Source organism: Dermacentor albipictus, unplaced genomic scaffold (genome assembly GCF_038994185.2).
Source record: "Dermacentor albipictus isolate Rhodes 1998 colony unplaced genomic scaffold, USDA_Dalb.pri_finalv2 scaffold_23, whole genome shotgun sequence".
Lineage (NCBI taxonomy): Eukaryota > Metazoa > Arthropoda > Arachnida > Ixodida > Ixodidae > Dermacentor > Dermacentor albipictus.
This window is the reverse complement of record NW_027225577.1, coordinates 1,671,371-1,698,055: the sequence shown is the minus strand read 5'-3', so window position 1 is coordinate 1,698,055 and position 26,685 is coordinate 1,671,371. Positions and strand designations below refer to the sequence as shown.

The 26,685-nt window shown below is 42.0% G+C and overlaps 2 protein-coding genes across 8 annotated transcripts in view; one reads left to right on the top strand and one right to left on the bottom strand.

Moving 5' to 3' along the window:
- LOC135898897 (MFS-type transporter SLC18B1-like) overlaps nucleotides 1-14,503 on the bottom strand; it is a 29,842-nt gene extending 15,339 nt beyond the window's left edge. Inside the window, exons 1-7 of one of the 4 annotated variants that reach the window (XM_065428105.2) lie at nucleotides 14,133-14,503; nucleotides 6,882-7,820; nucleotides 5,472-5,563; nucleotides 3,928-4,001; nucleotides 2,661-2,808; nucleotides 1,308-1,376; nucleotides 682-772 (exon numbers count right to left, since the gene is read on the bottom strand). In XM_065428105.2, coding sequence (XP_065284177.1) covers nucleotides 682-772; nucleotides 1,308-1,376; nucleotides 2,661-2,808; nucleotides 3,928-4,001; nucleotides 5,472-5,563; nucleotides 6,882-7,749 — 1,342 coding nt within the window. In that variant the 5' untranslated portion in view covers nucleotides 7,750-7,820; nucleotides 14,133-14,503. Of the gene's footprint in view, nucleotides 1-681; nucleotides 773-1,307; nucleotides 1,377-2,660; nucleotides 2,809-3,927; nucleotides 4,002-5,471; nucleotides 5,564-6,881; nucleotides 7,821-10,140; nucleotides 10,239-13,967; nucleotides 14,101-14,132 lie in introns of those variants that run through there. The other 3 variants (XM_065428108.2, XM_065428107.2, XM_065428106.2) reach the window with 3 other exon arrangements.
- Nucleotides 14,504-14,599: 96 nt separating this feature from the next.
- LOC135898895 (nucleolar protein dao-5-like) overlaps nucleotides 14,600-26,685 on the top strand; it is a 56,941-nt gene continuing 44,855 nt past the window's right edge. For 2 of the 4 annotated variants that reach the window (XR_010563447.2, XR_010563446.2), the window contains exons 1-6: nucleotides 14,601-14,736; nucleotides 14,936-15,015; nucleotides 15,176-15,256; nucleotides 15,363-15,442; nucleotides 22,886-23,048; nucleotides 25,351-25,849. Coding sequence is in view for 2 of the 4 variants with exons in the window: in XM_065428099.2 (XP_065284171.1) it covers nucleotides 14,940-15,015; nucleotides 15,176-15,256; nucleotides 15,363-15,442; nucleotides 22,886-23,048; nucleotides 25,351-25,849 (899 nt within the window). In the remaining 2 variants the exon portion in view is untranslated. Of the gene's footprint in view, nucleotides 14,737-14,935; nucleotides 15,016-15,175; nucleotides 15,257-15,362; nucleotides 15,443-22,885; nucleotides 23,049-25,350; nucleotides 25,850-26,685 lie in introns of all 4 variants that reach the window. The other 2 variants (XM_065428099.2, XM_065428100.2) reach the window with 2 other exon arrangements.

The following is a 26,685-nucleotide window of genomic DNA, read 5'->3' as shown; positions in this document are numbered from 1 at the left end:
TTTGAAAATATTTGCTTCTGTATGCATCTCCTTTTTATTCGTATTTGAGAATGTACGACTCGATTTGCGATGGTTTTTACCATTTTTAAAAAAATATTTTATTTGCTGTGCATTTTACTAACTCCACCCTTCTGTTTTCTTTTTGAATAAAATAAACATTAGACCTTACTATTCCAACTGTATTAAGTCTTTCTTTTTTTTTAATATGCTTACTAGAGAGTAGCAGCATCGGGCGGCATGGTGTCAACCCGTCTTGACATAAAACGAAGTTCTACGTCACTCAGGGAATTTTGCAATGGCACTCAGGGAAAACCTGAAAAACTCGGGGAATTTGGAAATGTCAACTTGGTAGACACCCTGCACTGTGTTTCATGCAAGCTGCAAAATGATAAAAGTTTCAAGGGGATGCCACTCCATGTTACACTGGCAAGCTGAGCTCATTGACGCAGTTGCAAATTGACAGACAAACCTTCGGGCTGGGAATTCAATTGAAACAGGATACCACTAACAAAAGCTGTACCGAATCCCTTTTAGATGGAAAATGGATGGCTTGAGCTACAAATACTGTCAACACATGCACACGCATGCATCAACACACACACAAGCATACTCTAGCATACCCACAGTTTAGCACTAAATCTGCACAACTTGCATACATGTGAAGTATTTGTGAACTTATACCTTGAATATCCCTCATGATAAACCAGCATATTGGGAATGTTAACAGCACACAGCTGCCCAGTATGTAAAATGGAAGTCCAAATCCACCAACCTAAGAAGGAAGACAAAAGAAAAATTGCAGCGCTGCGCTCACACAGCAAGTTTTGCAGAGGCAGCACCCCTATGCTTCATTTCTATGCTTGAGGTATACACACAATGAATCATTCATTCAATTTTCTCAAATCAACACAGTTGTGTGTCGTAAAACTTCAATCTACCATTAACTTAGAATCTCAATTGATGCATGTAAACTAATCTGAATATAGACCACTCCAGATTTTATTAAGCGCCCACTGTCAACTTGAAAATGTTGAGCCGTTATGTAGCCATTTTATACTAATGCAAGTGCTGGCACTCCGATTTTGAGTTACATAATGCTTAACAAGTCTGTGTGACTATTTTGATGCTAGCCCATTGGAATTGCATAGACAGATGGGTGGCACAGTTAAAATGCTTTAACAGTCCAGTATGGCAGCATTTTATCACACGTTGCTCAAACACTTTATAGATTTTGAAATTCTGTCCTTCAAAGCATGCTAAAGGATTGCCCCGATGCAGAGAAAAATATGATGCTGCAGATTACTTACACTGTAGAGAGCACCACCTATTGCAGGGCCAATACTCATTCCAACGCCAACTGCTGTTTCAATAATACCCTGAAATGGCATATGAGAAAGGTGTATGTAATTTTAAGGCCCATACGATTCCTTGAATATTAAATGACCTGTGCACATGAATGAGCAATCTGTAATTTGAAACCAAAAAAGTTACTGTGATTGCACAAATACAATGTGACTGAATATAACATGATTCTGATGCCATACACCCACAACAGCCATGGTCTCAGAAAAATGGAAATGATTCAAGGAAATAATTGTAATATAGCTGCCTGTAAGCTTTTCTTTCATTATCTCTTGCTTAGCTTGCTCATGCCATGTGCAGATGGTGTGACCTAATAAAGCAATTGGGTCCCAAGCCACCTTTGCCCTGCTACCATAAGCTAAGCTTTATACACAGTATTGCATCAGGGAATGCCTTTTTCCCATCACTCAAGATGTTTAGCAGTTAAATCTGATGCACAGCAGAAAAATGGTGTTACATTCATATGTTGAATTCCAATGGCAGATTGCGAGCGCTCGGCCGGATCACGAACTGAGTGCGTCACTCCAACTGAGGTCGTTCTCGCCAAATCTCCAAATGGAATGCATGCGCTCCCACGTGGGCACTTAGTACAGGGAAGTTAAGTGAGACGGCGCTAGACTAGAGGTGGATATGGAGGCCTCATCACCATCACCACCACCATCTGAATCATTGCACTATCCCGTGCGTCAGTTTTTCTTCTGTGTCGGAAGATCGTTGGAGTTGGAACTTATAGTGTCTGAGTTGGAGCTCTCGTTATCCAAGAGCAGGAATAAAAACGCACAGCGTGATCTAGCGTCCATGTTTTCCATGTCGTTCATAGCTGCCCACAACTGGAAACAGGCAACCGTGACAGTAAGCAGAGGTGGGTGAAGGAAATATGTTATGCGGACTTCTGGTAAAATCTGCCGATTTTGGCAGAGCAAATATTTTTGTTCCACAGAGTGATTTGGAATCGGTGGCTGGTCCCAATCTGCCATTGGAACACACAACTTACACTCTCATTCTGCCATTGGAATAGGATTGCTCCATACAGAGCAGTAAAACTTGATATGGGTCTACTATTGGAATTCAACAATAGTGTGGTTCTGCATAGAATTCGAGACAGGCCTACTTTTAGGCTGGGCATTGCATTAAAGAAATTGTGTTACATGGCAGCTTGAGTTATGTGAGTGGCAAAAGGCACCATTAGAGGAAGAACAGGTGGGTACAGCATGAATTCCCATAAGCCAATGCCATACAAAGAAACGATAGATTATGACAGACATCGCATAAGAGTTGTTCACCTCATGCTTACTTACAAAGACAGTACTGATGCGGTCAGGGTACACATGAAGGACTATTGAGTATGATGCCGTGGAGAAACCCGCAGCTCCAAGTGCTTCTAGAATCCGGACAAGAAATGACAGCACGGTGAACATGAGGGTGTCTTCAACCATGTCAAGGAGACTGTAAGAATAGGGTACAAATTAAACACATCAGTCTTGTTAATTTATAACTGCAGGTGCATCAATATATCAAGCAAACTTATTCCAAGACACTGACAGAGAAGTGTGCAGCTTTCAGCAGCTACGTGTTATAGCTAGGCTATAGACGGCAAACAGCTGCCAGCATCGCAAAGGTTTTCATTGTGGCACTAATTAATCTTGCACTGTAGCCCTGTGCTCTCATAAGTGCACTCGTTAACGAACAGTGCCTTTGTCCTAGTGCACTGCTACTGAGAAAGGAGCTGGGCAGCAATGATTTTAAGGTTATTACGTCTGCCTATTACTATCATGGACTGTTATGCCTGTTGATTTCAGCAGTGCAAGCAAGGCATATTGATGTAAACTTCACTGCCAATGGCTGTGTTACTGCCCTATCACTATCTCAGTAGCAGTGCACTAGGTGGAAACACTATTTGTTTATGTGTGGCACATTTTTGAAAGCACCATAACTGTAGTGCACAAGTAGGTAGCCACATGTGTGGTTTTTTTCTCTCATATTTTACACCCAGCATTAGCAGCAGCAGCAGCAGCAGCATATGTGCTGGGTTCTCACATGGAAAATATTGCAGAACTAGTTGGAAATTATTGCCAAATCAGGTGTTTCTTGAACACTTAACAAATTTCTCCAAGGAGGTTTTCTTTTAAATTTAAGGTTTGCAAGGTTATTTAATTCATCTTGAATAATTATGTAATTAAGCTGAATAATAAAAAAGATGTTGCTTCATAGAGTGTCCAACATGATTTTAGTTGCATCCTCCCTATAGCACAAGAAAATTATTAAAAATCCTGGCTAACATCTTCTGGGACACCGTGTGTGTGTGTGTGTGTGTGTGTGTGTGTGTGTGTGTGTTTGTGTTTGTGTGTGTGTGTGTGTGTGTGTGTGTGTGTGTGTGTGTGTGTGTGTGTGTGTGTGTGTGTGTGTGTGTGTGTGTGTGTGTGCCAGAAGAAGATGCAGTTGGAAGATAAAACTTATGGATGTTATACACATACATAAATACTTATGTGTGTTTATAACATTCGTAAGTTTTATCTTCCAACTGGATCTTTTTCTAAATAATTCATGCTTAATGAAAATTCTTACCCAAACAAGATATTTGCTCCTCCAGCACATAAGATGCCCGAGAAGAATATGAGCTTTGCTCCTAAGATAGGAACCTGCAAAAGTACGTTTTAATGTATTCAGTGGTCCTCGAAACAACACTGCACACCAGCAAACCCTTACACAATCTCAAATTATGTGCTAAAGTATGAAATAACAGAAGGCACTTGTTTTGTTTATTCCCAGCAAAAATGACGATTTCCTGCACTTAAAACCAGAAAGTGTACAAATATAGTTATGCAAATAGAAATTTTTTCTTTTCATTTTCAGAATTTAAAAGAGCCCTGAAACACTTTTTGAACGTAGTAAGAAAACATTGCCAATCTGTTGTACAGGCTGCTGTGAACATGTGAGCCAAATATTACTGCATTGCATGTAGCAGGGAATTTACAAGCTTGTGTCAAACAGAGTGAAAAGTCACTTGCCCTCGCTTCTGGAATGCAGTCACATCAAAAGCATCTGGCTGATTAACGCTATTGGCTGATTTCGTGATCACAAGAGCATTCTCAATAATACATAGTTGATAATATTGAGTTAAATAAATGAAAAATGGATGTGTCCATGACCTCAAAAAGACAGACAAATCACTTCATATTTGCATTGCACGTAGCTACGTCTGCTACACATGCCCTCAGAGATGGCAGCTGCATGCTACACAGTGTAGTCTACTGCGACCGCCTGTCAAAACAAGCCCTTTTGCCATCGCGACACTAAACTTTTGACGAGGGCTTTGCTCTCTTGGCTTCTCTGCTATGTAACTTTCAGAGTGCTAACGGAAACGAAAAGAGAGAAAAAGCCAGGTATTGGTGCAGTAAACTCCACTTATGGTTACAGGATTTGAAAAAATTTTGCAGCACGAGATTCAGGAGATGACGCCCTTCAATAGTGAGACTATTCTAGAGAAGTTTAAAAAACGTTTTAGGGCCCCTTTACTTGAATATGAGTACTTGGAAAAGCTGGCTGCGAGCTTCAAATTGAATATCCATCTCCTTAATTTCTGAAGTCTAGAAAAAAATAAAGATGAAAAAAGAAATGGCAGACAAACCATATAGCTCATCACTGTTTTTGAGGTCACAGCGACTAAAAATGATGGAACAAATGTACACTTTAATGATGTGCATGCAGCATTGAAGGAAAAGACCTAAATATAACTTTTCAGTTCTTCACATTTTTAAGAAGATGTGTTATGCAACTACAATACCATATGCTGCAGAAAATGTTGCTTTGTCAGAGATTGCTGGCATAGCTCAGTAATTCTGCCTGCAGAGTGCTGTCACTTGTGTAGGTCATTGTCCGTTCAGGGTAGAATGATTATAGAAGTGACTATTTAAATATGAAATTTGAAACACAATGAATGCATATTCATACTTGGAACCTCCAATATTTGCACAATGCTACAGGATATGAATCCATATGCTTTATGGAGAAATCGTAGAGAGAGCTATGATGCTAAGCGTGAACTTTGGTATCAAAACCTGTCGGGTATTTTCTGGCTATACTAATTCAAAAAATTTTTGAGAGCTTACCAGTTTTCCAAAGATGGGTGAAAACACCATCATTGTTAATGCATAAACACTGAAGACGAATCCAGACACAGCTTCTCGCATTCCCTTGAAAGCTGCCTGCAATCACATTGTGCACATATGATGATGTTAACCCACATAATGACTCACTGCAAATTCAGGAACAATAATATACAGTCAAATGCCTTTATAACAAAGTGTTTGGGGCCTTCAAAGTTTTTCGTTGTACAGGTCACTTCGCCGTAAATTTGTGCACTGTACAGCTCACAGTGGAGCAGGCTAAGCACATTCAACAAGAAAGAAAAAAATTTTATTTAACGTGAATTTAAGTGAGGCCCAGTAAAATAAGTAGGTAATTATTTTTCTGCAAACTTTGTCTTATGGAATGTGTGGTTGCAATGGACCTTACCACACGGATGTTCACAGCACGGTCTGCAGCAAAACCCAGGAAAGATGCAAGGTAAAGCCGAAAATCATCAACTGCCACGATGTCTCCTCCCTTGTCGTCAAAATGTTTGGTTTGTTTACAGGCTCTTCATCACTGTAGCCTTCATTGACATTTGCATCCTTTCTGCCCTAGATGGCTTTCAAGACGTCATTGGTTGTGAGTTATTATTACATCAAGTCATCATCAACTGCGAAGCATTCATGAGCTGTTGCACCTGCTAGTGTGTTATAACAAGCAGCGGACAAGCTGAGTGACTCCTGCAGCAAGACTTAGACTCTCAATGGCATTGGCATTCTCGTCAAGTATGTCACTAGCGCAGACGTTGGCGCTAGCACAGAGCACAGCTCCGTGGCTTTTTCAAAGGGCAGTGGTGAAACTGCTACATGTCATTCGGTGTAAAGCAACAAATCAGCTGTCTGGGACACCTGAATTGCTTCGTGGTACAGGCAAATTCATTGTAGCTGTCTTCACTGTAGAGGCGTTCACAATAAATATGAAAGATAGGAATTAGGCCTGGACATAATCAATCTTTCGTTATACAGGTAATTTCATTGTAGAGGTGCACAATTGAACACCTGTGCACATGAGACAAACTGCTCTTAGCCTAAAGCAAAGGGAGTCTTGGGCTCAAAAATGGAGCAACTGTAGATGTAAAGGCAGGTGGCCATTCATAATTACACTTACATTAAGCCAATATGTTCTGTGGCTGCAGTTAGCGTATGGCTATCCTTAATCTTATCATTATTTGTTTTAGAGACAAAATATCTTTTTCAATGTGTGTGTGTGTGTGTGTGTGGGTGTGCTTGCACATGCACGCACATGTTCATGGCCTTCTGACCACAAATGTCTGGCCACTGCTCTTGGATGTCATTTACAATTCCTTTGGCACATGTGTTTAGGAATGCTGCTAGGTGAAAGCCAACTGCTTTTCTAGCTAGACAAAGAAAGGAAGAAAAAAGTGACACTTGCCTCTTGTGGGTAGAATGGCGCAATCACAGAATAGCTGATGTAGCTTGTAAAGTTTACTAAACAGAGGCAGAACAAAGTGAGCTTTTGGCTTCTTGAGAGGTGAAACTTTGCCGTGCCGCGAGTGGACAGCAGAGACACAACTGACAGTGTCCGAGACCGCATCATGGTTCCACGATGATGATGAGGCCGTTTGGAAAGGTCGTTATCTAAAGAATTCTGCCTGACAGGCACAGCAACACATTCGAGTGACTTTGAAAAAACAGCGTCAAGATCCATGCCCTTCACTGCATTTGAAGAACTGCAAATTTCGGTATCGGATGCACTGCGCTCCAACATTCCCAACTGATTTGGGCCAGTATATTGACTCTCTGTTCCAACAACCTCTTGGACGTCATCTGTGGAATGCTGGGCGTTTTCTGGCAAAGATTTGTTTGAACCATCCTCTGCCGGGCTGCTGAATTTAATAGCTGTAGAATCTTGTGGCTGTGAAACTGCTTGCGTGTCATGTAGGCCAGGTAGTTGTCCTGAACTTATTTCATTTGGGCTTGGTTTGCCTTCTTGTTTGTTCATTGAAGCTTGCTCTGAGTTGCTTTTCTCAGCTTGTACTTGTTCTTTGTCTTGAAGGAGAGCTGACGTCGCCTCGTCTTGGCTGCCGCCTCCTGGTCCCTGAGGTGTAACCTTAGATGTAGTTAAAATGTCCAAGGCATTTGATGGTGATGCAGCATTTACTTCTGATGTACCAGGAATGCCAGCTGAATCGCTGGTTGTGTGTGGTTGCATTGTTTCTTCGTTATGTTCAATGCCTGATGGCATAGACATGCCATCATCCTTGACATCATCCTTGACATGTTGTGGCTCCTGCATATCCTCAGCAGTGTGTCCTGTCGCTCTTTCCTCATGAAAAGGAGAACCATTAGCAGCTCTTCAGAATGTCACTGAAAATAGATAGAAAAATATAGGTAATGTCAACGTTAACACAGTCAAACTCCCAGGGACCATACATGTTGCTTTGAATTATCAGACTGGTTGAACTTGAGGCCAGAAGAAAATCATGGCTTACTATACAAACATGTGTATGCAATAACTGGTCATATTGTGATGACCAAATCAATGGTGACATATTGTGCTGGCACTCGACGTACACAGCATCCTAACTATAAGAGAACAGGCCTGTTAAGGTGCTATTTACATCCCCAAGAAAGCTTAAAATAATCTGTTTTTGGCTGCACTTGTGCATCCTGGAAACCAAGAAAGTTAAAAATCTATGCTTGATTTATCTGAATTATGTGTATTTAAAGTGCACTGGAAACTTGACAGCCCCAACCAACATCCTAACATTATTAATTCGAGTGTAAATCATTGCAAGCCTACTGTATTTTGTTATTGGTGCTGCAAGGTTAATTGGTGATTGGATGATGAATGCATTCACTTGTGGTTAGGCTGCATTTAAGAAACTGTTACTACTGCTGCCATAACACAGCAGTACAAGCATCAGCAGAAACAGCAACAATTATTAAATACATTAAGGAAAATGGTAAACTGCAATTTGGTAATCACTTAAAGTCTCAGTGGCACACACACACATTCTCAAACAAATAAGCAAACAAGAAGAAATGAAAATGAAGAAAGGCACAAGTACAAAAGGACTGAGTGATTGGTTCGGTCACATTTCTGTGTTTCTTTAGCCTTTGTTTCTTTTGTTATGTGTATGTGTGTGCTGTTGTAATCATGCATTACTTGCAAACTTTCAAAAAGTAATATAGAAGACTTTTTTAATTGTAGCTGTTCAAAGGCATGTCCAAACACTGTTGTCGCAAGGCTGCAAATTCAGTATGCTAAGCTAGATGTAAAAACACGCAGAAATAACATGAAATACTACATGTGAATGAGTGTGCACAAATAAAATTTTAAGGAAGTAACTAGTCAAGTTTATGTCAATGCATTAACAAACAAAAAACTCATGAAGGCACAAGTAAAAGGAAGGACTGCTTATGTAAGCTTTAACTAACAATCATGTATTCCACATGATCAAAGCAATACAGAGCTGATGAAAAATTAATTGCAATCATGTGTGTTGCAAATTGCAAAAGCTCAAATAATCATATGCCCTAATAGGAAGAAAGTGCAAGTCAACCGGTACACATGATAAACTGACATTAATCTGCTTTGAAGAAAAATGCTAACAAAATAGTTATATTTTCAGCCAGAATAAGTTTTCAAATGAGGTTCACTCTAAGTCACAGGCATCTGCAGTGGTGGAAATTAACCACTTATCTAACCTAACTATGCTAATTAGTGGGTGAGCTTCTTTTTAACATGATAGACCTTCACAGTTTTGGCAAACCTAGCAGCTTAAGCTGAACTTTGGTAGCTTGCACAAAAATAAATAAATAAATGAGTAAATAAAGAAATAAATCAGAGAGAGAGAAGCCATGCCACATGCAACATCTGCCATTGAGATTAGCTTACTTATTTTTTAAAGCAACAGAAAGAAAAGAAAAAAAGGTGACCCTGTCCATGTCACAAGAGCTAGTCACCCACCGGAAAGCAAAACAACATACTTCATGTTGGGAAGGACAAAAATACCTAATACTATAAAACACCTGGCTGGGACTTTCTCATCACTCCTGCATAGGATGTCTTGTCTGTATGCAAGCCCTCCAATCTCGTGGCGAAATCAATATATAAAGCTCTGTCATGTCCAAGCAGCTGTGTCTGGATCGGTACAAGCTTAGCTTATGCATTTTCTGCTGCATACATTTTTTAATTTTTTTCCTCTGCATATTACTGCTGGCTGTGCATGCATTTCCTCTGTGCATTACTGCAGCCAAATAGTTCTAATTGAAGCTCCTAAGCACTACGCATTAGCTTTAATTATTGAAAACTTAAGCCATCTGAAATTGAATAAAACGTAGAATTTATTTAAGAATGCCATTCATGTTTTCCAGTCACTAGCACCTATGGTAACCTTCGCTTATACAAACCAAGAAAAAAAAATAGACATTGAAAGAATATTCTTTTTTATTACAGATAGGTGCTTTCCTCTACAAAACAATGAAATAGTACTCTAGACAGGTTACGCTGTAAAAATACATAACACAAGGTCAGGCCACACAAGGTTCTTTTTTTTCTTCTAACCTTTCTTAAATAACTATATTTCACTAATGCGTTGAAGTGTTGTAAACACAACACTCTTTTGCTTTCACGTGAAGCAAGTAAAAACTATAGTTTGAATGCACCGGCCAAGCTACTCACTTTGCTTCGATCCGTGTGGCATTCGAAGGCTGCTCCTGCAAGCATTATTCCATGCAGTTCCCTTATCACAGCTGCACTTACCCACTTGTGTCTTATCACTGGCCTACCAGAAATATCAGCTGCCAATCATTGGGCAGCGGCAGCCATGTGTGTCTATGTGTACATAGTGCGGTTAAGAGAAGTTCCAAAGTGTGAGCCTCGCCTTCAGCTGATGCAAAAAACAAAACTGCAGTGAGGGCATTTCGTAAGTGGCTGGAAAGCAAATAACCACGCTTTTTTTTGCTTGTTTCATTAATGAATCTGTCAAGTTCCATTCCTATTAGCCATGTGGTAACTTTTGTTGCATCTTATATGTGTGGCAAATTAATAATATACCTGTCGCATGTTTCTTTGAGCTATTGTAGTGCCAATTTATTTATTTAGTACTTATATGTTTGTGCTTGCCTGTACTTTGAAAACATTTAACTTTTGGCACAGATTGTGCAGTCAAAAAATAAAAAAATAAATGTGAATGTCAATGCAACATATGTATGGATGAATGCGTGTGGAGCAGCAACACAGCTTGGGAACAAGCATGACATGAAAGACACAATGACTTGGACATTAGCTAGTGCATATGTGCATAGCTTATTCCATCCCAAAATATTTTTAAAACACCAATTCATAGCACCAAGGCCTTGTGCGTGAACGGCTGATTGATGATGACTGATAAACTGAATTTGTAATGTACAAAATTTTGTTAAGGAATGTTCTCTAAATAGCATGCAAAAAACTCTGGAAGAATGTGCCATTGCATTGTGTGTGGTTGCAACAGTGCAGACCTAGAACACTATGCCATATAGGAAGCCTTGCTGGTGCTGCCACAAATGAGATGCATGCCTCTTGAGTTGCAGCCTTCTTGTGGTGTTCAAAAACTTGCTTGTAGTGACAGCACCTCCATGAAAACTAGGTAGTCTACAACTTATTCGAATTTCATTCCTGTAGCATTATAAAATACTCAGAATTTGGATCAATACAACCAAAATATATCTGCTTTTGCAAGGTGGCTTTTGATGAAATGTTATAAAGTTTTCCTAGCAGAATAACAGGCATAAAATCATAGCTAGTTTGGGTAGTGCAACAGCATGAGGACAAAGTAGCAGTGAGCAGACAGGACATGTGCCATTCTTGTATACTTTTTTTATCAGTTAAAAGTGAGGCAGAACACATCCCTGATGTTTGTCTATGTAAGCAAAGCTTTCTTAGTTTTGGAGAATGGTGCAACACAACACATGATATGTACAATGCGTAGGTCTTTTTATTTACAGATTACAATGTATCCATGGTTTCAGCTCGTTTCGTTTCTTGTTCCACAGCTATCTGGATCTTTCGAGGGGCACCATTCGCAATTGAGAGAAATGGTCTCCTGCAGTCTTTTCTATACAAGTTTGGTGATGCCGACTGCTGCTTTCCGATTGGTAATAGCTTAGAGTAGCTTTACCCAGTTATTTGCGAAACTCAGTTACTCTTACTACTGCTGAAAGACACCGTGCTGACAATTTCCATGTGTTTAAATCCCATCCTAATATGCTGATGCGTCATAAATCATGTTAGTGAACTAAGAACACACGTAGCACACAACCTTTAGTCAAACACCACAGCCGACCAGGGCTAATAAATGAGAGCTAAGTGGGAAGAGTTTAGGATGTGTGGTCAGAATTAGGCACTATATACGCCGATGACAAGACCTGGTGCAGTTAATAGAGGTTAGAAAAATAAACAGGCACCAAAGCGACCAAAGTGCTGGAGTGATGCTGAGAAATCTTCACTGTAAATCATTCAGTTTTGAAAAGAGTGTATGTCTTGTGAGTTCACTACTTTGCCCTCATGTTGTTGCGCTACCGAAACCAGCTGTGAATTCACACCCAATGCACCCATCTTTCTATCCTTCCACAGTAGCGTAGGTGAGGTTACTGAGATGAATGTGGAATCTTAACAAAGGACAGAGTTCAAATGACATTGTATGATCAAGGTAGAAGATAATTATTGCAGCAAATGTTCAAAAGGGAAGACCAAAGTGGTTTGAATGCATAATGGGAAAAGAGAAGAATTACATCAGCAATGAAGCCATGATAACCTAGTTAAATGAAGGTAGCAACGTCATCTAAATGTGTCAATACCAAAGAAAGATGTCAAGGCAGTTTTGAAGATGTTATTCATCACCTATGAAGTTGTAGGGAGCAATGGGGCAGGGCTGAAGTTAATCTAAACAGTGATCCTAAGAAGCAAAAAGAGACAGCCAACAGGTGGAAGAAAAGATGATAATGGTAGTAACTAGATAAAACGCCTAGCAAACAAGAGCAGGAACTGTAAAAATATGTTTGTATGTGCACTTTTACAAAGCTTGGCTCCATCGTACATGACATTAATTGTAGGAAGTTGATTAAAAATTTTCAATATTGTTTACGTCTTCAACATGATTTGGAAGACGTTACAGGATGAACTATTACTAATTTCCACGGCATTCAAGTTAATGAGTATCCATGTGCTTTGGCAAGCAAACTAAACTTGGAAGAAGTCAGTCATATGTTTGGAATTTTTCTCACTGTGACTTAAGTTGCGTCAGTGGAAATGTAAAGAAAATCATTGTTGTCTTGCAGAGGTTCTAGTCATCATGGACACAGTGATGCAAACAGTCTTAGTTCTTTTTTTTTCTTTTACAGAAAGTGTAAAGAAATAAATTGGGGCAAGGCCTGTATTTGCAGACAAACCACAACAATCACAAATGGTCATAAGTTCGTTGAGAAATATCGCAAAATAAAGACCGCATTACTTCCGGCTTTGCAAATAGCCCGGATGCACATTCAGTTGAACACGCACACACCACCAAGCTTTGCAGTCAAGATTGTATAGCAGCCAGAATAATTCTTTTTTTTTTCCTTTTAGAAACAGCAAACTCATAAATTCAGGTATAGGCACGAGGGATCTGCTCAAGAAGAGGAAAACCAAGCTGTAGCAAATATAAACAAAAGATAAAGGTAAGAATGGCACTTCCACCAAGTTGCTCTCTGCTTTTTCAACCACATTAGATGGAGCTCCTCATACACGTACAAGAACATGTAGTACCTCATAGGGCTGGTCTGGCACCCAGGCTGACCACACAGTACACTTATCTGTGGTTGGCATGGACACTTTATCTAGCTATCGCAAGATACACTGACCAAACTTCCTATGAGTAATGAATAGACTAGGCACCGCGTCTTGTCACTGATAGCCAATCAGTTTCCCACAATGCCAATAATATAATAGAAAAGCTTAAAAACAACCACGTTATGGTTATCGTTAGCTGACATAGGCTTGATGACTGAAAGGAATATTTGTGCTATGCACATATCAGCGCACTGCTCATGGTGCAAACTGCGCCAACGAGTAATATATTATGATAGTCGTCGATCATTGTGAACATCTTAAGTTCAATTGCTGTGAAAATTTATATAATGCACGCTGAAGATTATTTTTAATTTTCTTCTTGCCATGCTCAGAGTTTCATTGTACCATAACAGACGTATTTCATTAAAATGAAGCGTGACAGTAACTGATTTTCAGCCTGTCAAGAAAGGCAGTTACGATGCGAATTAGCTAAAGCGTCTCACGTAAAAGTGGTCACTACAGAATAAGGACTCCAGCTTATGAATAATAAGCAGATCGATGAAGTGTTGATTTCGCATATGCGCCTTTAGTATTGCAAAATTAAAATGCGCGCCGTTACGTTAGTAAATAGGCTCCGCGGCAGAATTGCACTATCGCTTAAAAAAAAAAAAAAAAAGGAAAGAGAGAGAGAGAAGTACCGCACAGGCTCACTGAGGTTTTCCGGTTAATTAGATGCTTAGAAATCACAGCAATGTAGATTTGCTTTAACAAATATGCGCTATTGAAGAGGCAAATGGGGCGGCAACGCCATGCAAACTGCTTTCAAACTTCGCGATAGCTCCCTTTCCTCGACGCGCACTCACCGGAGTTGCGTAGTTTTGGGTGGCGCTCCACGACCGAAACCGGGTATACTATTTCAGGTGTACAATCACAGCACAGGTCGGCGCGCCAGCCAGCTACAGGAGGTGGGTGATTCATCCACCGCGAACGAGGATGCTTTCCATCCAGCTTCGCGGCGGCGCTTGGGTCACCTAGCATCGTCCGCTTTCCCGTGTGCTGTAGGAGAGTTTCCCGACGTTCAAGCATTGAAGCCGTGGCTGTGGCGTGCATGAGATAACCGGGCGCCTTTCCTAGCGCATGCTTTCGCGACTTGCGCTTTCGCTCTTTCAGCAGCTTTCAGAGCTTTCAGTGCGCGCGCGCAGCTTGAACCACAACCGAAACTACGTATTTCATTGGACCTTTGAAATTTTTTCGCCTAAGACCGCAAGAGTGCGCCGGTAATTTTTTAACTTCAACCTCATGGGGTACTTCCGTTGCTCTATGAATAATTGCCATTGCTATTATTTCTCCACATTCCCTTCTCGCTTTGAGGCTGCAAATTATTCTGCAAGTGGGAAGCGTTTGCGAGTAATTAGACGGATTAGACTTTCTGCTCCGCTTCCTTGAGTGAAGTTTTTGTTTCGCGAGGTGAGTGATAGTTGCTGCATGTCGCTTGTATCCGAAGTAAGTTTAGTAATCGTTCGTAGAAAGCTTGGTCGGTGTGATTGCTGGTCTTAACTGGTCGCTACGACTCGGTTGATGAAAACGATGCACGGTTGAACACGGTTGAACACTTGTTTACTGCGTTATGCCTGCGTGCGACGGTAAGAATCGCATTTTTGTCCAGAAAGATGGTGAAGAGGAAGGACAGGACGGCGCGGCGGCAGATCTTGCAGTTAAAGGAGGAGAAAAGCCGTGCGTATTCGCGTAAGTGTAGACACTCTTACGCATGCAACTTTTAAGTACGATGCCTGCTTGGCGGTCGTGCTGTTTGCCTGCCCTGAATGTTTTCATAACATTTATGCAGTGTATAATGATTGTCAGCTGGTTCGCTCTTTTTCTGACCGGTTTGTGTTGTGTTCTGCAGCGCCAGCTAAGAATCCAGCGATTGGTCCTGCTGAGCCATCGTTAAGTCAAGGAGATAATGACGAAGGCGACGCACTTGATGGTAAACTTTGCCAACATTACCTTTATGTAACATCTTGCTTTAGCCATCTTTTTTTTTGTATGAGAACATTCGTGACTTCAGTGACTGCTTCAATAATTCATTGCAGAAGCAAGCAAAAGCGAGCCGGCCTCGAAAAACGGGGTTCCGAGAGATGCCATAGACGACCAGTTGGAAGACTTCATGAAGGTAATATTGGAACATAATTTCAAGAGTTTGTTAGGTCCAGTCTTAGAGCCGAGCTGTAAGTTATGTAACATTGCTGCAAGCACTCGTTCGACGGAGAGCAGACAAACGGGGAGAGGGGTAACCAAAAGTGATTGTTTTTCTTTACTTTGCCTATTTCTAAACTTTAATCACAAACTTTTATCACCTTCAAAGTGCTCTCACTGATATGCAAGGGACGTGTTCCACTGTTTAAGCATTGTTCAAAACTGTTGTAATTGCCTCGCAATGTGATGGCCATCAGGGCTTTCATTATTTTTTTCTTTGCCTCCTCCACATCTTGAAAGCACATTTTTGAAACTCGTTTCAGTTTTGCAAATTAAAAAAAATTTTCAACCGCACCCATCTCAAGATGACGGTTAACATTAGTGTGATCAGTATTGAAGCAATGTAGCGACACACCGTATTTCTACCCCCAAAACAGGTCATGTATGAGGCATGTAGTGCAGCTGGACTCCTCTGGTGCTACCCTCTTGGCACTCTTGAGCAACCAACCAGCAGTGTCAGCATAATGGCTTTGGTGTTGCGCTGCTAAGCCGAAGGTCGTGGTATCAAATCCTGGCTGCTGAGGGTGCATTTAGATAGGGAAAAAATGCAAAGACATGTTTGTATCATGCATCGGGTGCACATTAAAGAGCCCCATATGGTCAAAATTAATCCGGAGTCCCCCATTATGGTATGCATCATAACATCGGGGTTTAGCATGTAAAACCCCAAAATTTAATTTTTTATTGAGGAACCTCTGTGATGCAGGTTCAATTCTGTTCAGCATCAGATAAATTTTAGAGAGTTTCTTTTTCTTTTTTTCATTGAGGAGAGGCACAGGCCCAGTGCATTTGTTGTGGAGCTCGCTAAAGCATCTGGCTGCTGTGCTTGAATAAACTGTGTGACGTGGATTGGAAACTGTGTGACATGGGTTGGAAACTGTATGACACAGGTTTGATCGTGCCCAGCACTAGATAAATTTTTAAGGATGTTTTTTTTTTCATTAAAGAGCTGCAGATACCCAGTGACTCAAGTTGGCATGAAAGTGGTTAGATATGAATGAACATACATACTGCAAGCTGGGTAAAGTTCTCAAAAGAATGTTAATCCCATTAAAATTTTCAAGATGGGGAATAGGAACGGTGAGGTAACTTTGTCATCCCATATTCACGAAGTGCCTCATTATCAATGCTGCACAGGGGGGTGGTAGTGTTGTTTTGGTGTACAAGCCCCTTGCCTGAGTTCCACATAACCAGGCATTTTCGTCGAACTTATCACATAACCGCTTGGACATTTTAATGTAAAATTGCTGATTCATTGTCTAAACTTGTGGTGCAAATTTAAAATGAATGAGCTCTTCGATATGAAAATTATTCTGGGGAAACAGAACTTAATGCATGCACTTTGCTCATTGATGTCTGCAGCTGCAAAACTGACATGGATGGCAGCTGAAGCAAAAAAAAAGAAAAAACCCCATCCAGTGAGATGGCAAAATTTGTCTAAGAACTCCTTTCTAACTTATAGAGACGAGCATTCCTAGTAAATAAGCACACCTACTAACAAGACAAATTCATTTTACTTCTGCGTTCCCACTTGTATGTAAATTGAAAAGCACTATTGAACACTTAACATATGTCTGTCATTCTCAGTTGTATATTTTCTATGTTTCAGCAACTTGTTATTCTTGCTGTTATTATTATTATTATTATTGTAACACCTTGGTTGAGCTGAAAGGAAGAGGACTACGGATCTTTTTGGTGCGGAGTGCAGAATGAAACCAGTGCTGGACTGTTGTCCTAGACTCTCATCCATCATCTGTAAATACACACGCTTCATTCATAACAGTTTTGTGGGGGAGTACTGGGTACTCATCCAAGCAACACGGTTCTGCAACCGCCTGATCTACGCCAAAGCTGCTGCCTTGCTGGCCTGCCCTCATTGCCGCTGGTGGTTGAGATGTCTCGCGGTGAAGACAAAACCTCAAATGTCCGAGTTCCGCAGCTGCAGCCCCTGCCCTGGTTACAGCGGACCCTTCGGTACCTGGCTCAGCCGTGGCTGGTCCCTGGCAGCGTCAGTACCTGATAAAACTTGACCATCAACCCTCGCACGTTAGAGGAAGATAAGGTCAGCCACCTCTTAAGAGGAATAGCCGAGGATGTATATCACTTCCTCATCGGCAAAGAGAACCTTGATACAGTAGCTGACATCATGCAGCATTGTCGTACATTCAAGACCCTGAAGAGGTGGTGTATCATGCCTAAATTAGGTCGGTTGCTGATTGTGACTACTGTTGCAAGTGTTGACAACTACGTGTCCTTTGATCTTGCGTCTACAATGTGCGAGATTGTACGGGAAGAGCTCACCCGATATACACACTCGACGCCTTATGATGCTGCGCCAATCCTGGCCCCTCTCATCATGTTTCTGTCGCTGCAACTGCTGTCGAGGACTACAACTACACTTCTCGCTTGCCACTGAGGTCGCAGCGCAATCACTACCCAGAGTCGAGGTACGAACTCGGCTTCAGCTATCCTTGTAAGCAGGCTGTTACACACCAGGAGCCGCGTGAAGATGCGTTTGTCCCACAGCATCGTGACAATGCTTTTCAGGAGCACAATGCATATCACCAACCTCCTGTGTGCCATTGTTGTGCTACCGGGCACATAGCTTCATTCTGTCATTGGCGCAGGGAAACATTGTGATACCATCCACTATCAATGTTTTCTCGTGCCGGCAATGGTCACAGTGACAATCCCTGGTTCACCTATTCCAGGAGCACCTCTTGGAAAGTGAATCGGCACAATAGTTCTCCTACTTCTGTCAGTAGCTTGACATCTCCGTCCGCCCGACTGTGCTGCTCGCCTTCACCGCAACAGCGGCTCTCGCCACCGCCACCGCTGGGAAACTAGCCAGTGCGACTGATGGAAGTGAGGTCGCACAAAATGATTTACCTGAGATGCCTCTGCCAGTTACAACGCTTAAAAACAAAATACATGTGTTAATAGATGGAGTAGGTGCAACGGCTCTATATGACACTGTCGCAACCATGTCTGTTATCAGGCGTTCCTTCAAAGATTGCATTAGCCGCAAAGCTAACTTTTCTTGGCATGAATATGCAAGATTTCGTGTTGTTGGCGGGGAACTACTTCATCCTCTCTGAGTTTGCGTCGTTAATGTTTTGTTGGCTGGAAAAGTGTTCCCAACTGACTTCCTGGTTCTGCAGCGGTGTACACACGAAGTTATTCTCGGTATTGACTTTTTCCAAGAGTGTGGTGCTTTTGTCTACTGTGGCACTGGTGAACTTTCAGTCAGCAATGTAGTTGTTCCTGCCCTCGTTGACAAGCTGCTATTTGCGGAAGATACACTGGTTGTTTCCGATGAACTGACAGTGGTTCATGGCTCGTGCAGTCAGTTGCCATGTTCGTTTCTGCCTCTGCCATTGCTCCCTTTGGCAGCGTCGTTCAACCTCTGACTGGTTAGCATGCTAAGAAAGACATCTTAGTGCCTCGCTGTATTGTGTCGATTAACAACCAAGCCATATTTTTGTGGGCACTTAACTGTTCGCCAGTGCCTGTTATACTTCCTCAAGCAATGAAGCTCGCCGTCTTTGATGATGCCATTGGAAATTCTATCGCTGCCATTGACGACGAAGAAGGTCAAAAACACTTGACCGTTTGAGAATGCAGTTGCTCCTACGAGTCGCAGATTCTGAGCATGGTTAGTAAGGACTGACAGTCACACGAGTGACAAAGATTGGTCAAGCTATTGGAAAGATGTGCTTCTGTGTTTCACTTCTATGAAAAGGAGAAGCGACCATCTTTACCCTGTTCTCGAGCTCAGCACAGGATCGATACAAGCTCTGCCCATCCGGCCCGGCAAAAACCTTAGCGAGTGTCGTCATCGGAGCAGGAAGTTATTGCCGAACAAGCTCAGGATATGCTGCAGAAGGGCATTATTGAAGAATTGCGTAGCCCTTGGGCAGAACCTGTCATTTTGGTTAAGAAGAAAGTTGGCTCTTGGAGGTTTTGCGTTGATTATAGACAATTAAACACCGTCACCAAAAAAGATGTACAGTGAAACCTCGTTAAACCATAGTTGGCTGGAGCTCAGAAAAAGTATGTACTAAATGGTAGTACTGCTTAACCAAAATAGCATAAGATCGCCCACTTACCTGTCAGAAACGGAAGTCGAAGAGAGTGCGATGAACGGGGAAAAAACATGCAGTATTTATTTACTTTGCGCAACAAACGTGTTATTTTCGTTGGATGCCACAGCGGCCTCAAACTTGCTGAAGCTGTGAGCCAGCTTTTCAGCCAGTGCTGTTCTGTGTCTAAGTCACGTCCCTGTTTTGTTTAATTGTGCTAAAAGCTTTGCCATTATGAGCCCCTATTTCTCGGCAAATACTCGCATGGCAGATTCCTAGTTCACGTCGCATATTCTCCGTGCACAGGCGCGGTAGCGTTGCATAAGTCGTGGGGCACCTTTTCATTGCGTGGTGCTGGGGAGGTATTCTGTAAGAGTTCACCTAGTGGACTGTCCATTTCGGCTGTTCCTGATTGGCTTGGGCCGCTCGTCTCCTCCTCGCTCGTACAGCTGCATCCAATCAGCAGCGGCCAAAATGGACAGTCTACTAGGTGGACTCTTACAGAATACCACCCCTGTTCTCGTTGCGACGATTGCATTCATGAGGCTGACGCAACGCGCAGCTTCTGCCACTGTCAGTCCTGAATCGCCCGTGCTGTTGCTTTCCGTGTCATCCTTATCATTGTCGCTAGGCGAAACTTCGGCCACAATAGAGGCAACGATGGTGAAAAGTCAAACCTCGTAGCCGACATCTCTTCGCGGTCGCAGCAGCGCTGCCGAGCAACTTCTTCGCATTCCAAATGCCACGCACCGTAGTCAACAGTAGACTCATGTCGCGAGCCATCGCCAACTTTTCGTGTCACGTTCGATAGCACAATGATGTCTAATTTTTCTTCTATGCTAAACACCGAGCGTCTTTTTTATCCGAGTTTCGGCATGGTGCGAGTCCTCGCTTGCATGATGCCACAACGCTTTCTGGCACGGCGCTGAAATGATGTTGATGTGGCTTCACGTAGGCCATTGTGCTGATCTCTAAGCCTTGTTGTTCTGCTGGGTCGCCCGATGGAGACGACGCACCGCCGTATTTGCGTGACGAAGAGTGGAAACGCTACGTGTTAATCGATACGTACGCAATAAGCTGGTACGGTTTATGCAGATACAAAACACATTATGTTCAATGGCCACTGAGTCGGGGATTTGACTTTACTACTTTTAAAACGAAACTACTGTTTAAGCGGGTACGGTTTTACTGTATGTCCATTGCCTCGGATGGACAATATCATCGACTGCCTGCATTCGGCTTCCTACTTCACTAGATCTTTGATGAGAGTATTGGCAGATCCCCATGTACCCTGCTGACAAAGAGAAGACTGCATTCGTGTTTCTGTTATGATCGACCTGTCGAGTGTGAGAAACGTTCAGGTGTATGTTCCCATGACGAGATGATTTCCCTCGTTTCAAAAAAAACTTTTAGGATTAGCCTGGGCCATGACCTCTCCAGCATGGGAAAGATTCAAGCAGGCGTTCCCATGTCGATATAATTGCCTTCTTCCCCGAAAAAGCGTCACCCCTTTATGCCCTGAGCAGACACAAAGGTGTGGACCAAGAGGGGAAGACACCAAGGAGAAGAGCTTGTCAACTTCACAACCTGACAAAGGCGTTGATACTTCCATAAGTTCCCCAAGTTTTCGAAGAACACATTGACGACCACAAGACTGCGAGGGGTTAGTTAAGGCCGTCCCTGCCCCGTGTTAATCAGAACTGCTCGAGACTCGGATAGAGTCACAACCATGTATCAACGAAGTGAATACATTCTTTTCTACTTTTTTCATCATCATGATGCCCACCTTCGTCTTCGTTGTTTCCTGATTCTTGCAGTAAAGAACCACCTCAGCCGGTTGAGATCGTATCGATGCCCGATGGACTGTATCAATTTAATGTTATGCTGTTTGAGCTTTGTGATGCTCCCGCTGCTTTCGAAAAATTTATGGACTCGATTCTTTGCGGTCTGAAATGGGAGGTATGTTTGTGCTATCTAGATCGTTTCTTTGCGTATTCCACAACCTCTGTATTTGCATCTTATTGAATAAGTAAGGTAATAAAAGTTAGTTCATTAAAATTAAATATTAGTTGCTTGTTCACAATGAAAAAAAAAATCATGCTCCACTAGCATTACAACAAGCCTTTCAGCATAGAGTGGGTGCTGTTCACGGAAAGCCGTAGGTTTTTTCTTGGCATCATTTAGTTGGCACATCCGGTACGCAATTTAATGTTGGTTTCTGAGAAACCTGTATGGGCTTCCTTTGTAGCTTCATGCTACAGTCGGGTGGATGACAATATTCCCTGTCATAAATTTTGCTCGACTTGCGGGCTTCCGCAGAACTGATCTGCCGCAACCTAACAGTGTTCTGCAAAGGAATAAGGAATAAGGAACAAGTTTTCTTCATATGCCTGTGCTTCTCACATATTGATGTTTACTAAGCTGCTCCAAAAGGCGTATTTACTGCCCCAGAATATACAATTCATGCTCTAAACCTGCTCCAAAGTGCCAAATTTGCTGCTCCCAGAGCTGCTCCAAAACTTCCTTGGCTGCTTCCATCTCTGCTGAAGAGGCTGGAGTAGAAGAAACTCTGTAACAACCAGGTACCCATATAGAGGTGGGATATAACTGTCAAGAATCACAATTTGGTAGTTCTGTATTATAATGGAAAATAACTTTTGGTTTTTAATCTGTTAGCATTCTTTGGGCACTTCATGCACTTCAGGGGCGCTATGTACTAGGCGGTACCCAAATGTAACCGAAATTATTTTTTAAAAAGCTATGTATTTATTTATTCAATTTATTTATTCAAAGCCTCAATGAGACCCTGTAAATAACTTGTTGTTTGTTTGTTTATGTGTGTGTGTATGTATGCATATGTGTGGTTTTTATTTCACTCTATTGCTTTCATCCCTCGCCATCTCACTTGGAATAGCATGTTGTGGCTATGGTGTTAGGCTGCTGAGCACGAGGTTGCGGGATCGAATCCCGGCCATGGCGGCCGCATTTCGATGGGGGCGAAATGCGAAAACACCCGTGTACTTAGATTTAGGTGCACGTTAAAGAACCCCAGGTGGTCGAAATTTCCGGAGTCCTCCACTACGGCGTGCCTCATAATCAGAAAGTGGTTTTGGCACGTAAAACCCCATAATCTATCTATCTGGAATAGCATGTTGCTATGCTAACTTTGATAGATGTAATATCTAACTTTTCTCTCTGGCTCTCTCTCTCTCTCTCCCCCTCAATTTATTATAAATGACAGTTCGGCTCAGTGTAGGGTTCTTTCTCATGTTTTGCAGGAAATTGATGCCATCTCATCAACCGTTCCTGAGACAGATCCACAGGGCGAGGATGATAAGGATGAATTACCTGATAAAGAGGCCATGACAGCCACTTCAGGCTGTCTTCCAGCTTCTGGGACACCTTCCGAAGAAGTCAGCACCGAAGTGCCACAGTCAAAAGGTAAGGGTAGTAAAAGAAGAAAAATTATGGGGGGGGGGGGGGGGGGGCAAGAGCAACACCCTTATTTCTTTTATAATGATTGACATACATATTTTTATAATAAAGGTAGCCTTGCTTCTCCTGGGTGTCAAAGCTTTGATCATTAATAAGAATGCTGTTACGGTAAACCTCAATATAATCAAGTATTTTAACTTTTTATAACTTATCGACTATAGCATACCATGTATTTACGAGGGACGTTCCGAAAGTAAGTTTCGTTATTTATTTTAACATGGAAACTTGTTCTACATAGTCACTACCAATATTGAGACATTTGTCATAGCATGCAATCAGTTTGAAGAAACCACCCCTGTAAAATATGGGGCTTCCAATGCAGGGAACAGGTGCCTAGTCATACTCGATAACAGCATGCACTTCCATTGGTCACCGCGTAGTCAGCACGGGTCTGTCTGCCATCATGACTTGTACTTGAATAAACTTAGGCATGCTGGTCTGCTGCTACTCTCTTTTCTTTGGCACTTTCATTCCTCCTCCGCTTACATTCCTTTCGTCATTGAACCAGCAATAGGCGTGGATTTTTATGCCAATTGTTTGTTTCACGTGGTGTACCATATTTAAAAAAGATGATAAAACTTACTTTCGAGATGTCCCTCATAAGACCTCAATATAACAGAGTGTTCATACACAATTTCAATCTAAAGAAATTTCACTGCCACTGTGAAGGAATAACGAGACAATAAATGACAACTTTCACTGATGCAGATGGTCAAATGATTGAATTACAAGCGGCTGTTTGCAAACGCTCCGCTTAACCTGTTCAGAGTAGAATTTTTTCGCCGCATGCAACCGCCCAGGGTCGATTTTTTTATTGCAGATATATATTCTTCAGAGGGACCTATTTTGAAAAAAATTTTCCGTAATTTTTCTAAGGGGACCGTAAAGGGAGAAAAAGATATTTTGTGTTGGTATATATGTACTCTATATTCATGAATAACAACCATAAAAAAAAGAAAATAAATTTATAACAATGAAAAATTTAATGCATTGTTATACTCATAGTTCAAGGCTTCGAAAATGCGTGCACGAGAATTTTTCACAAGACTCAAATGTTCCTGCTCTTACACTTGTATTTACGTTCATAGCGTAATGGAACTGCATAGGTGAGCGCACTCAAGAAAATTGTGTGGTTGTGTGCCCATCAAAAAAGCAATACCTGTGACAAACTTCTGCTAATCTTCATCGTATCGCCAACCAGAGGCAATAATGTTCGCGCGTCTCCAGAAAAAAAGAAAAGGAAAAGAAAAGTAAACGCATGCGCGGCGGCATCCTTCCTATGCACACCTCTCTGAGCACTAAACGAGCGAGAAACAGGTGGTCGTCCTTTAAGCGATTAGTAACAAGATAGCCATCAGTTTTGCAAGCGCAAGAAGCCGAAACCATCCATGGAACAACTGTGCCGCAAGCATATTGCTCGTATGTTACCACACAACATCTGTATGATGTTGCTCGCTAGCTCCTCATTCAGTGCAGTTCTGCAAACAGCTTAATCGCTTGCGTTCGTCTTTGTTGGTTGCGTCGAAGTCATTCCTGACCATGCGGTTTCTCAGCTTTGTTTGACTCGCTGTTGAAACAGAAGATGGCTGATCTGCCTGCTGATCATTGGCAATGCAGGACAGTGCCGGTGAAAAGAAAGCGCTCGGCTATAGGTTTGGCGACTAAGTGCTCCTAACCGATGAGACGATCGTCGCGAATATGCTTACAACCAATAATGCTGCATTGGGGCATTGTATTAAGCGGGTTATTTCATCATGGGAAAACATGCAAAAGTTGACGGTGCAGCAGCTTCTCATTGTTATAACCAATATATTTTAAAACAGCTATCGTTATAAGTGGGTTTGACTGTATCGAAAATTTCGTTATATTGAAGTTCATTATATTGAGGTTTAACTGTATAATGAACTCGCATCCAACACGAAAATACTTTTGTTATATCCAATATTTGTTTTAACTGTGTCTTCGTCAGGTGCTATTACTAGTGAGAAATACGTTTTAGACTTACTTCGGTATATCTGATGATTTGTTAAATGTACCTGTGTATGTTATATCGAGGTTCGATTGTGCTTGCTTTAATGGTCCAGAGTTGTGCGTAGTTATCAAATGCATAACCTTTCCTGCATGTCTTCTCTCACATCATTATTTACTTCTTTTGAACATGTTTATTGTGGAATTTAGTTGCAGATTGGCTCAATGGCAACTGCAAGAAAATTCTAACAACTTGTTACTATCTTCTTTCCCATAATAGCAAACACTGTGGATGCACCTTCAACCACTGAAGGCGAGGTTCCCGCTTGCCCCTGGGTAGAATGCATGGATGAAGCAACAGGTTACACCTACTTCTGGCATCAGTTGACCAATGAGGTGACGTGGGACTGCCCTCCGGAGTATGAAGCCTACTGGGCACAGTATGGGGAACCAGTTGATGCAGAGAGCACTGTACCTGGACATGGAGCAGCTGCTGCTGCTTCTTCTGCAACAACTTCAGGACTGAGTGATGGTGCACAGGTGCTTCCTGAAACCTCAAGCAGTGCACCAGCGTCTTCGATTGCTGTGACTGCACCTAACAGCAGTAATTCATTGAATGTTCAAGCTGCTGATGCCTGCAGCACGGAAGGTGGAAGCACCAAACCTGCTGTATCATCTGCAACTAGTGGATCGGTTGCTAGCATGGCGGGAGAACCTGAATTGAGTAAAACAGTAACAACGTCTGGCAAGAAGAAGCGCAAGCAGGAAGCTGCCATTGGGTATGTGGCTGCATACTTTTGGTGCTGTGTTCAGTGAAATGACTGGTGTGTACAGGTGTGTACAAAAAAACAGTTTCAAAATAAGGAATTGCTGTACTAATGTACTGAGTCATCATCCATCCTCAAGACATTGCCCACCCCCTTTTCTTGAAAAATTTTAATTTCACAATGTACACCAAAATATTTTCCACCTTGCAAAGCTCTTACAGACGAAACAAGGCCTGCATGTTTTGGTGCACCTTGTAGTACCAGTAAGCAGCTTTTAAAGGCGAAGCTTTTGTTTGCAAACCTTGCTGGGTTTTGTGACTGTGGGCGCTGCGGCCTGGCTCTTCTCTTGCCGAATAGGCCAACCTATCGCAGCAGAGTGCACGTGTCATTGGGTTTCTTGCATCACCACTAGATGGCATTTGCAACTGCCACGGCGCTAGCCAAGCGGGAAAAAGAAAGAAAGAACTAGAAAGCTCGCTTTTACGCATTCACGGCTGTATGATAAGGAGGAAGTAAACAGTTCTTGCGGATAGAATGGATTCGAATTGTGCTACGCACATATGCGCATGCTGCCTCTGAAACCACAAAATGCGTTCAAGACGTCCGTCGTACACTAGTAGTCAGTAGCTCCGCTTAACAAAAGGCTCGGTATAATTTCCGCACTTGTATGTGTGCATGTACTCACGTTTCAACTTTCTATACACTCACACAAAGCTTCGCTGTGTATAGATTCAAACTCATTTGATCTGCTGCACTTTAAAAAAACTTGTATGTGCGTTCCAAAATATGGCTGCCTCAGAACATAAAGTCAGCTCATGATGCTGGTTGGTCTTTCATCAAGCATGTCA